Source organism: Neofelis nebulosa, chromosome 8 (assembly GCF_028018385.1).
Source record: "Neofelis nebulosa isolate mNeoNeb1 chromosome 8, mNeoNeb1.pri, whole genome shotgun sequence".
In the NCBI taxonomy this organism is placed as follows: Eukaryota; Metazoa; Chordata; class Mammalia; order Carnivora; family Felidae; genus Neofelis; species Neofelis nebulosa.
This window is the reverse complement of record NC_080789.1, coordinates 17173600-17185688: the sequence shown is the minus strand read 5'-3', so window position 1 is coordinate 17185688 and position 12089 is coordinate 17173600. Positions and strand designations below refer to the sequence as shown.

The 12089-nt window shown below is 36.8% G+C and overlaps 1 protein-coding gene across 3 annotated transcripts in view; it reads left to right on the top strand.

Annotated features, from left to right (window-relative positions):
* Window positions 1-7014, top strand: part of WASHC4 (WASH complex subunit 4) — a 59578-nt gene extending 52564 nt beyond the window's left edge. For 2 of the 3 annotated variants that reach the window (XM_058741545.1, XM_058741544.1), the window contains 4 exons: window positions 1661-1757; window positions 2264-2460; window positions 2721-2817; window positions 4747-7014. In XM_058741545.1, the coding sequence (XP_058597528.1) occupies window positions 1661-1757; window positions 2264-2460; window positions 2721-2817; window positions 4747-4814 (459 nt within the window). In that variant the 3' untranslated portion in view covers window positions 4815-7014. The remainder of the gene's footprint in view (window positions 1-1660; window positions 1758-2263; window positions 2461-2720; window positions 2818-4746) is intronic. The other variant, XM_058741546.1, reaches the window with a different exon arrangement.
* Window positions 7015-12089: the final 5075 nt, after the last annotated feature.

Below are 12089 nucleotides of genomic sequence, written 5' to 3'. Positions count from 1 at the left end.
TGCAGAAAATGGAGTTAAGAGATTAGAGAGGCTTATTCTAGCAATAGGAGTTACGTTTCCCTAAAGATTCCTATAAGAAAACTTTTTTTAAAATTGTAAATGGGTAAGTCTAAAATCTAAATATCACTAAACAAATGTAACCTTTTGGTTACATCTAACTTGGAGAGTAATAAATTTTCATATTGCTGCCTGACTTGTTAACACATATCCTCTTACATATTCCTATTATTATCCTTTGAAAGCAGCAGATGGTTTGTAGACACCTCTTCTTCGTAAATGTTCTCTTACACTGTTTTTTTTAATATGTTTATTGTTAATGCTCTATCATAATTGTATGTCATAACTGTGATGTAGCAGAAGTGTCCATATTCATCTGATAAATACTATCTTTTCATCTTAAGACAGTGTCAAACTGGAGGCAGATTTGTCTTATACTCTCTAACAGTGTAGTTAACTTAGGGTGACTTCTTACCATGTATCTTGAACTTGAAGGACAGCATACTGCAGACATGGTGAACAGCGGTCCGGGAGTTTAAGGAAGAGTGGAGTTGTGCAGGGCAACTGTCAGAATTCTAGGACAGAAGGACACGAAGTGTAGGACACTCTGCTTGTGCTTGAGTTTATCATTGAATTCTAGAAAGAAGACAAACATAAATGAGATATCAAAAAAAAGATTTAACCATTTGTAAAGATTTCACAAATATGTGATTGATTGCCAAGTGAGTTTTACACGCATAAAAGTGAAAGTTGATATTGTTTCCAACAAAATAGGCTGTTATAGTACTTTTCACATGTATCACAATTCTTTTTACAGGTCTCTACCCTTCTACAACTGTGCTATCCGTATATAGCCACAAGTGGCTGCTTAAATTTAAGTTAATTAAAATTTTATATAATAAAAAATCTAGTTCCTCAGTTTTGTGAGCCACATTTCAAGTTCTCAGTGGCCATATGTGGCTAGTGGCTTACTGTATTGGATAGTACAGGTATACAATATTTCTGTCATTGCTGAGAGTGCTGCTCTAGAGTGTGGACTTTTTGATGGTATTCATTTTTTTATCGTAGTTACTTAATACCTGATAGAAGTTTCAGTAAATCTTTATTGAATAAATGACAAGGTATTTTCTAAGAGCTGAATTTTTAGAAAAGCCTTTTTGGGGGGAATTCATTTCTCCAGATGACTCATTCTTTAACCCAGAATCTGATAAGAAATAGTATTTTAGAATGAATTGGGCAGAAGCAAGGACTACCACACATAAGAGCACTTATGCTTTGAAGTAAATAAAGCAGGCCTACTTTTCTGATTCCAGCTTTCACTTAGAGTGTGACTTTGGACAAGTTACTCAGCCTCTGGGCTTCAGTGTTCTCATCTGCAAAATGTTCATAATATTTTATAATGAACCATATACAAGGCACTGTGGTTAGGGTAAGTGGTGATCGAGGGAGGGCTTGTAGTTAGAGGACTTGGAAAGAAGAGCCGTTAAAAGATACTTGTACAGATTGTGATCTCACCAGGGGACTATTTATAGGAGGAAGATGTCTCAAATCAAAAGGACAGGAATCTAGAAGGGTTCCTATTTATAATTTTTGAAATGTCTCCTTTATGAACTAAATTCTGAAGATATTTTAGCCTAGTTGTTTCTCTAATATATCTTTTTAGACCCTCAACTTTGTAGAGCATTCCATTAGCTGCAAGGAGAAATTGAATAAAAAAAACAAAATTGGAGCTGCTTTTACTGATGATGGCTTTGCCATGGGTAAGCTTAATGCAATTGTTTTTCCATTAATTTTATGTTCATTATTACCATGGATTTTAAGAAACATTTGCTTAATAGATCTGTGTGCTCTTTGTAGATTTGTTTTTCGTGAGCAGTGTTTACTCTTTATTTTTTAACTGGGTCATCTGATTAATAATCCTTATCTTCCATCAAGTGTAACTATCATTCACGCCCACCTGGTATTGCTAATGACTTAGTTTCATTAGATGTAATGTTTAGACTTTGTTGGGGTGGTGGCTTTAAGAGTTTTTAGCGTTTTGTGTTGAGTTCCCCTGTAGCTTCCTCAGTTGCTGTCAAATAGCAGCGGAAGTTTTTCCCCAACCCTCAGCGTGTTACCTGTAAGTGATTTTCATGCCCATGTTGTTTCTTTTTTTCTTGATTGTCTTATTTTTAGTTCTATATACTTTCACTTTTTTTTTTTAAAGGAGTAGAATACAACTTCTGTACTCATTGTAATTTGGCTTTGGTTTTGCTAATGACTGCAGGTGTGGCTTACATTTTGAAGCTTTTGGATCAGTACCAGGAATTTGACTCACTTCATTGGTTCCAGTCTGTTAGAGAGAAGTACCTGAAGGAGATAAGAGCAGTTGCTAAGCAACAGAATGTGCAGTCAACTAGTCAAGATGAAAAACTGCTACAAACCATGAATCTCACTCAGAAGCGACTGGATGTGTATCTACAGGTAGAGGAGAGTAGTAGTCAAATCCACTTTGATATTTATGATACCCATTCTTGATATCTGAAAACAAATCCTATAGAAACCTCCATTTAAACAGGATGAATAGTGGTAATAGGTATATTTTAAAAGGAATGGCATTTGGAAGCCATTTGATTCAGATATTAAAAATGGATGGATTACTAAATTCAGTTTCTGTATTTATGATTTCCACAGATTTTTAGGAATGTTTTCAGCTTTTCCTTTACATGTTTTTATTTACTTAGGAATTTGAATTGCTCTATTTCTCACTGAGCAGTGCAAGAATTTTCTTCAGAGCAGACAAGACTGCAGCTGAAGAAAACCAAGAAAAGAAAGAAAAAGGTCAGTGAGTGGCTTAAATTTGGAAAGACCAGTAAATCTTTCTTTAAGAGACACTAATGTCCCATTTTATCTAATCAGAATTCCAGCTTCCTTTTCCTTTTGGAAAATAATTTAGACCTAGAAATGCCTTTTTTTTTTTTTTTTTTTTTTTTTTTTTTTTTTGAAGTACAGCCTACATGCATCATTTGTGAATCTGAATAGAAATTTACATAGTTTTTACATTTCATTCTGGAGTAACTTTTTGTTCAGTTTCATCATAATTTAAATAAAATTCAACAAGTTTAGTTTTTTCTTTCACCTTCAACTTGTGTCAGACAAGAAGGAACAAATTAGGAGGAACACTAGAATGTAGTAGAGCTGCTAACTAGACACAGACTGAGTGAGATGGGGCACATGGCTGAGGAGGTGGCAGATGGTAGGGACCCCATTTCGTATCACGGTGAGCGGCCTCCCGCCCTCCTCCGCAACCAGGCCTTGGAGAATCAGAGTCGACAGTGCAGCCACGAGAACCGATCGTTTTCCAGATAGTCTTGTCTGTTGTATTCTTTGTAGGACGATATAAATTGCTTCTTATTTCATAGTTAAGGCTGCACATGATACATTTCTCCCCAGTTTAAAATTTAGGAACAGTTTCTTCCCTGAAGAATGGTGGTTTCCTTTTTTCTGTTACAGAAACGATGTAATTTAGGTTTTCCTCTGCTCGGTAGCTTAAAGCTTGGTACAGCAGCTGAGTTGAGTTTTCATGTTTTTCCTATATCCTTACTTGTATTTCACAAATCAAGGCATAACATTTACATTTTATAAAATAAGATGTTTTTATTAATCTTGCTTTAAATTTTAAAATACATACGTATTTTACACTGAATTTGGGTAGACCACTTATATCAAGTAACCTATTCCCTGATAATGTTGCATAAGTTAAATATGTTAATAATTAGCATACAGAAGCTTTTTTGGAATCTAATAATTGTGTGCTTGAAAGTGATTTCACGCTGTTACCTGGAAGATACTCAGTATTTATTACGTGAAAATATGTATATATTCTGTTTGGGTCCCTTTCCAAGGCTAAAGTAAATTGGAAGACTTTGAGTGAATTTATCTAAATTGTGAAGAAACTCAGTTATTGCTTAGGTTCTGCTCAGGCATTTCATGCGAGAATCTTGTCTCCAGCCAAGCTTATACTTACTTTAAGGCCTAAAACATTAAGGCAGAACAAACAAACCTTTTGGTCTCAGTGGAAGTCCTTGCTCTGGATTGTTCTTAAGGAACTCACTATGATTCTGGTTGATGCGTCTCACCCACATCAACCACCGAGGTGGTTCTTCTGTTGCAAAACTCTGTCTTGGCTAAAGGTTGCTCAGATATGTAGTCAGAGTTGCAGGGTACATGAGATCGTTTTCCTCTGTTAATGAAATGTGTGCATGTGGTATTTCATACACAAAAAAAGAGGAATTCATTTTATCACAATCATAATAAAAAGCTGCTTTAAAAAATGAATTACAAACACAGATGGAAAGCTACTTATTCTGGACAATCTTATATGCGAATTTGCAGCAATGTCTCTGGCAATAACAGCAGTGCACTATAATAGTGATTTCTTGGCCTGGCTGGGGGAACCGGCTGAGGGGCAGCATGCCTTCAAACGCGCCAGGTGAAACTCCACGTGGCCCACATGCAGTTCTGAACTCTCGCAAGTCTACACCCCTATTAAGTACCAGTCAGAACGTTCCCTTTGCAAAATTTAGCTCAGATTTCTAAAAAATTAAGGTAACTAAACTACATATACATTGTAATATTAGAGAACTATTTGGTAGATGCACATTTTCTTTATTTGAAATTTAGCAGGTAGCTCTTTTCAATTTTTACTTAATTCATTTTTTTAAAAATAAATATACATCTGTCCATTGTTGTTTTCACCCACACTTCCAGAAGAGACCAAAACAAGCAATGGAGACCTGTCCGACAGCACTGTGTCTGCAGATCCTGTTGTCAAATGATACCGATGGTATGCGTTGCCCCTCAGAAGTCATCAGAATTTTGTCAGTACTGTTGCCAGTGATATGGATGTTAGCAAGCTAATGGTGAAGTGTTTCCTGGGCCACATCTCTGGTAACAGGTAGATGTTGCAACTCTTTAAGGCGGTGCTGCTGAGTCCATTCTTCTTCCGAAGGCTCAATCTTCTTTCTAAAGGTTGAGAATGAGATTTTCAGTTGGGTTTTTGCCTGGACTTGAGGCTAGCAGATGTGCCTGGGGAGTGTTGTTTGAAGTGAAGCTGTAGAAGGGCCAAACCAAATTCCTAAACTGCCGCCTCAGATCTCTAACAATCTACGTGAGGGTTTAAAACTTGTGTTTGCATATTTGATCCATATTTGCTTCAGTCATTGGAAACTCAGTGCGTATCCTCTGTACAGCCAGCAAATACATGTTTAAACAAAGTGAATTAAGTCTGAAATTTATGAGGCATACATATCGACATTGTTATAACAGACATACAGAAAGATGGCTTTGATACAGGTGAGGTACAAGTGTGCTATGTACCTTTTATGTACAGTATAAAACTGGTTCATTGTTAATTTCATGTGACTCACAAGAGCTGTTCAGGTCTTTGATAAGACATTTTATAACTAGTTTACATCGCTTTGGGAACATGTAACCTCCAACAACTGCTTTAAATTCAAGATTTACTTAATACTCAAGATGAAAGAAAATTCAGAGAAAGCCATAGAGTCCTGCTTGAAACTTCACTTTTGGTTGAAGGCACTACGTGTTATCAGAGAAAGTTGTATGGATTTTTATTTCTACATCCAAACTCAGGTTTCTTCTACATTAGGTTGAATTAAAGTCTTGGTGATGGTTTGGGCAGACTTTTTCTTTAAACCAAGTATAATCTAAGACATCAGATTAAGCACTGTGCAGGCTTTTTAAAAATTACCACTGTGAGAATAAAGTTCTAATAAATCATTTACTGATTTGAAAAGTACAGTAAGATTTTGAGTAAATTTAGTTCCTGGCAGGCTACAAGCCTTATTTTTGTAAAGATTACATCAGTTGATAATTAAATGGTTAATCATGGCCTATATAATCTTTGAATATAATACAGTGATACTTTTACAACGAAAACAAAGTTTAAAACTGTACACATAACATCATTTGGTAAACACTTGATTTTTCCATTGCACTTGCCTATTAAGCGTTTCTTTGGGTATATCCTGCAAGTAATTCTAATGTTTGATTTCCAGCTTTTGGAACAGGTGTACAATGCCCTATCTGTATGCATTGATTACTGGCAGGGTAACTTTCCCAGCCCAAGATAAACACTTCCACTGTTCAAAGTCAGAAGAAACAAAATAGGTAGGAAATGTTTTTTGTTTATTATGTAAACATGACTTTCAGAATATGAACAATGGGTGGATTAAAGGCATTTAATATCTGTAATTCATACTAACTGTAGAAATGGCCCTAAAGCATGCTGCATAATTAGTAATTTATATTTTCATTATTGTAAATGTTTATATTAATGATCTTTTGATTGTATCAAATTCATCACCATTTCATAGCAACAATATTATTCTTTTTTTTTCTCTCTCTGACTTCCCTAAAACAATCTCCATTTTTCATAGGGGTAGAAATTGTAATTGGAAGAGAATCTGAGGTGTCTGTTCATTATCCCCACATATATCAATTATGATCGATCTTACAAATACTCTATAGAGTTTATATGCTGACACCATGGATACCTACAGTTGAGAAGAAAGTGATTATTATTTTGCCATTAGCTCAAAATAATGTCACTGTAATCTGGATAAACTACACATATTTGAAATAAAATCTCTGAAAAGATTAAGCATATTTAAATGCTATTAAAGTGCAGAGCAATAGGGCTTGAGTGTTTCACACCTAAGTTAATATATGCATTTGGATGATGTTTTCTTTGCTTAACATATTAATGTTAAATTTTTTTTTTTTTGGACATACTGTAGTTTAAAATTAGTGTGAGCATTTGTTGTAAATTCACAAACTCAATAATGTTCAAATTCTCAGGAATTAAGGACTAACCATAACTTTGTCAGTTCTAATTAAGTTTTGTAAAAGATGGCAAGTTTGTTACCTCACTTGAGTGGGGCTTCCCCCTACCCTAATTCTAAGAGAATATAATATGTATAATAAAACATTAATAAATATAATTTCAAAAGTTTACTTCCCCTGGATGCTTATGTTCAAAATTGAATGTCTTAAACCAGTACTTCTTAACATTAACCTTTTTGGAATCCCCTTTAATAGAATATAGGGAATCTGTCTTTAAAAAAATACTTGCATGCACATAGGCAAAACATTTCAAGTATAAAATTGGTATTGGCTCCTTTCCATGCAACCCAGGTGAAGAACTTTTCTTTTTCTCTTTGTACGTTCTTGATCTAATCCTTGTTGTTTTCAAATAAAAAGAACCCATGTGAATGTTTACTTTTAAATCCTAATCCTGGGAAGGGATCCTTGGTTTACGGTGTTTAATGTTAGAAATAACTCTAGTGCCATTTGCAAACATGAGTTTAACTGAAACAGTAACAATAAATGAGAGCCTTTTAAATATTACACTGGAGACAGGAGACACATGCCTTTTAAATACAGCTGACCCTTGAACGGCATGGTGTTTAAACTGTGTGGTGGGGGGTGGGAGGAGTGTGCCTGGGTGGCTCAGTCAGTTATGTGTCTGACTCCTGATCTGGCTCAGATCATGATCCCAAGGTCGTGAGATTGAGCCCCGCCTCAGGCTCTGCGCTGGGTGTGGAGCCTGCTTAAGATTCTTTCTCTCCCTCTCTTTATGCCTCTTCCCCACTCACGCTCCCTTTCTCAAAAATAAAAATAAACTGTGCGGGTCCACTTATATGTGACTTTTAAAAAGAAATCCAATATAGTTCTGTAAATGTAGTTTCCTTATGATTTTAATAGCATTTTTTCTCTAGCTTAGTTTTTTTTTTTTTTTTTTTAATGTTTATTTAGAGAGAGAGTGGGGCAAAGGCAGAGAGAGAATCCCAAGCAGGTTCTGCACTGCCAGCATGGAGCCCAACGTGGGGCTCGATCTCATGAACCATGAGATCATGACCTGAGCAGAGATCAAGAATCAGATGCTACAGTGTGGAGGTTCCTCAAAAAATTAAAAATAGAACTACCCTAAGACCCAGCAATAATTCTACTAGGAATTTACCCAAGGGATACCGGAGTGCTAATGCATAGGGGCACATGTACCCCAATGTTTATAGCAGCACTTTCAACAATATCCAAATTATGGAAAGAGCCTAAATGTCCATCAACTGATGAATGGGTAAAGAAGATGCGGTTTATATCTTTGATGGAATAGTACTTGGCGATGAGAAGGAATGAAATCCTGCCATTTGCAACAATGTGGATGGAACTGGAAGGTATTACGCTGAGTGAAATAAGTCAGAGAAGGACAGATATCATATGTTTTCATTCATATGTGGATCTTGAGAAACTTAGAAGACCATGGGGGAGGGGAAGGGGAAAAATAGTTGGAGGCAAACCACAAGGGACTCTTAAATACAGAGAACAATCTGAGGCTGGACGACGGGGGTAGGGGAGAGGGAAAATAGGTGATGGGCATTGAGGAGGGCACTTGTTGGGATGAGCACTGGATGTTGTATGGAAACCAATTTGACAATAAATTATATTAAAAAAAAAAATCAGACGCTTAACTGCCTGGGCCACCCAGGCGCCCCTGTTAGCTTAGTTTATTGTAAGAATACGCTATATTATCCAAGTAACATCTATAATATGCGTTCATTATGAGGTTTCCAGTCAGCGGCAGCCTCTTAGTTTAAGTTTTTGGGGAGTCAAAAGTTACAGGCAGAGTTTTGATTGTGCCAGGAGTTGGTGCCCCTCACCTCTGTGTTGTTCAAGGATCGGCTGTACTACACTGGAGAAACTTTCCTTGGTAAAGTCTGATTACTGCTCCTTTTCTTTCCAGAGGCAGTAGTGGGAAGATTATGGGAAAGATGGGGTAGCACCATCACATACATCATCATGTTACTTGTTGATGCTGGGTTGGCTAAATGGAAAAAGATTTTAACTAATTTTAATAATTTTATGGGTTTTTTTTTTTTCCAGCTAAAGTCTGCGAAAGTTCCATACTGATGGAATTCTTTTTAAGAAAGTTTTAATGCTACAATTTTAACAGAGGTTTTTTAGATGTTAGGAAGAATTTAACACATTAGAGATTTCCGCTAAAAAGAATCTGGAATATGTGGAAATCTTTAAAGTGAATATCATGCAGTGAATTCAGATGGTGATGGCAAAGTTAGGGCTTACTTTGATACAAAAAGTTCTTATATATAGTGTATAAGAACTCAGTTTAGGAAAATATATGGATACTTGTTGGCCTCTCTTAGTGTAAAACCTAATTTATCAGATAATCCAGTTCCCATTAGTGGAGTTAGATACTTGTTGGCCTCTCTTAGTGTAAAACCTAATTTATCAGATAATCCAGTTCCCATTAGTGGAGTTACACTCTGCAAAGGAGAGGAATTCATCTCCTGATCAGTGTAGAGATGATGTCATAATTCTGGGATCATCTTTAAAGACTATGCACTGTAGGGGCGCCTGGGTGGCTCAGTCGGTTAAGCGTCTGACTTCAGGTCATGATCTTACGGTTTGTGAGTTTGAGCCCTGCATTTGGCTCTGTGCTGACAGCGCAGAGCCTGGAGCCTGCTTCATATTCTGTGTCTCCCTCTCTCTTGGCCTCTCTCCTGCTCATGTTCTCTCTTTCAAAAATTAGCATAAAAAAAAAAATTTAAAGACTATGCATTCTGTAATGTATGCAAGATCTTTGTGTAGTGAAACATTCTTTAGTAATGCCCTCATTATCATTAAAGTGAGGGGGAAAGTTAATACTTTATATCAAGAAGCACGTATCTGTATTAGTATTACAGCATTTAATCATTTTAGAATCCACAAAATGCAACAGGGCATTAGAGATGTACTTCAAGGTGGTATAATTACTGCATATCAGAATAATTTTCAAAGGTTTATGTACCTAATGAGAGAACCATTTGGTGATTGCTGTGTGGTTTCTCTGTGCTGTGTATGTCACAGAGCAGTTAGAAGCATAGACTTTGGAGCCAGACTGTGATTTGAAGCCTGCCAGCAGCTTACTTAACCTCTCTGTGCTTCATTTTCTCAGGCACAAAATGGCCTAATGATACAGAGCTTGTAGATTGAGGACTGACTTTTGTGTAAAGCACTTTATATATTAGGAAACAGTAACTACTGTGAACACTAGCTAATATGATTACTCATAGGCAGAAATGCACTTGGCATATAGTTGTTAGCTTTACTATTACTCTCAGGTGGAAAAGTTGGAAGATAAACAGTATGTGACTCTGAGTGGGTCTCATAAAAATTATGCCTGTTTACATGGCCCAGCTAAGTGCAGACAATGGAAGAGAAGTCCTGCACTTCCCCAAACAGTCTGACAGCTAAACAACCAGAGGCAGTGCTGGGAAATGAAAACCGGTGAGAATAGCTGGCTAATAAAGGGTCCCATTTTCTCCCCTCCCACCTTTCATTTACATGGCACTTGATAATTTTTTATAGTGCTTTCATTTGGGGAATTTAAAGGGCAACCTTCTAAAGTTTAACATTATTTTAAAATCTATGACCCATGCACAAGAGTATATGATATGTGTGTACTGAATCAAGAATAAAACAGGACATTTGGGTAGCCACCGTACCGTGTAGGTTAAAAGCCTGTTGCTCCTGCCTGAGATGTTCCATCGTTCTTCCTCGGATCGCCGCTCCCTTTTCCACTCCGGAGGAAACAACGCAGAATTTTGGGGTAACTATGCCTTGCTTTTCTCTAGTGTTACAACCTATCTGTAGTTTTCTAAATAACACAGTGGTGGTTTGCAGGTTTTTAAAAAATTAATATAAATGGATTCTTACTGTATATGACTTGTCTCTTTAGAAATTCATCCATGATGATGCACATACCTGTAGTCCATTTAGTTTTCCTTCTTTAGTATTGTTACACAAATACACAGATCTGTTTTGCTGATGACATGTGGGTCACTTCCAAATTTGGGATAGTACGAACAGGGCTACTGGCTGCACGCATCTCTGTGTACCTGTGTTCAGAGTTTCTCCAGAGTTCTACTCGCAAGTGAATCTGCTAGGCCATCTACAGGTGCAGCGGATACAACACCAGACTTGTCCCGTCCCAGCAGCGGAGGAACCTCGTCGTGCCCATCCCAGCAGCTATGTTTCTACAGTCTGGTGTGTATATAATATCCCAGTGGGTTTAATTTGTATTTATTATATCAATTTTGTATATTTCTATTTAAGAACCGCTTTTATTTTTTATTCTGTGAAATGCCTTTATGACTTTATTTTCAATTTTTTCTAATTGCAGGAATATTTTACATATTCTGGATACTAATATTTTGTGGGTCATCTGTGCTTAATATGTGCAGTTCATTTTGTGTTTTCATTCTGTGGTTTTTTTCAATGAAGTTAGTTTTAATGGGCTTCAGTCTTTTTTTCCTATGATTTGCATACTTGTGGCTTAGTCAAGCCGCATATTTTTGAAATATGGAAAAATTAGGAAATGAAAGAAACTGATTTTAGTTTCTAACAATATTGTTTACGACTAGTTTCTTCCCTCCCACCCTGAACAATTCGAAGAAAAGGAAATTCAGGAGATTGTGGCTCTTGCAGCCTATTGGAGGACTTACCGGTTTAATACAGTTATGATACACAAATTTTTGTAAGGCATTCGCTAACACCATACTAATAATTTCATGGTATATCTCATGCTGGCTTAGTCTCTGAGGCTCACATTATAGAAGTGGACTCTGATACCCCTGTAACATTAAGTTTGGATTACAAAAGTTGTTTTATTAATCCACCATTTTGGGAGCTGTGGTGGCTCAGTCAGTTGAGCATCCCACCTCTTGATTTCAGCTTAGGTCATTGTCTCATGGTCATGAGATTGAGCCACACTGAGTGCAGGGCCTGCTCAGGATTCTCTCTCTCTCCCCCCTCTCCTTCCCCATGCTCTCTCCCTCAAAAACAAAAAAACTTGGTACTGAGATCACATTGTTCAACCAGTGTTGAATAGAGGTATTTGATAGGGCATAATGAAATCACAGCAGAGGGGGGGAATGTACTGAGGTTTTGGAAATGAACAGCTGAAGCCACAGAACTAACTTTGGTTTTCTTCCAGGGATGTTCTAGAAAATAACCACAAAAAGCAAAAGAAA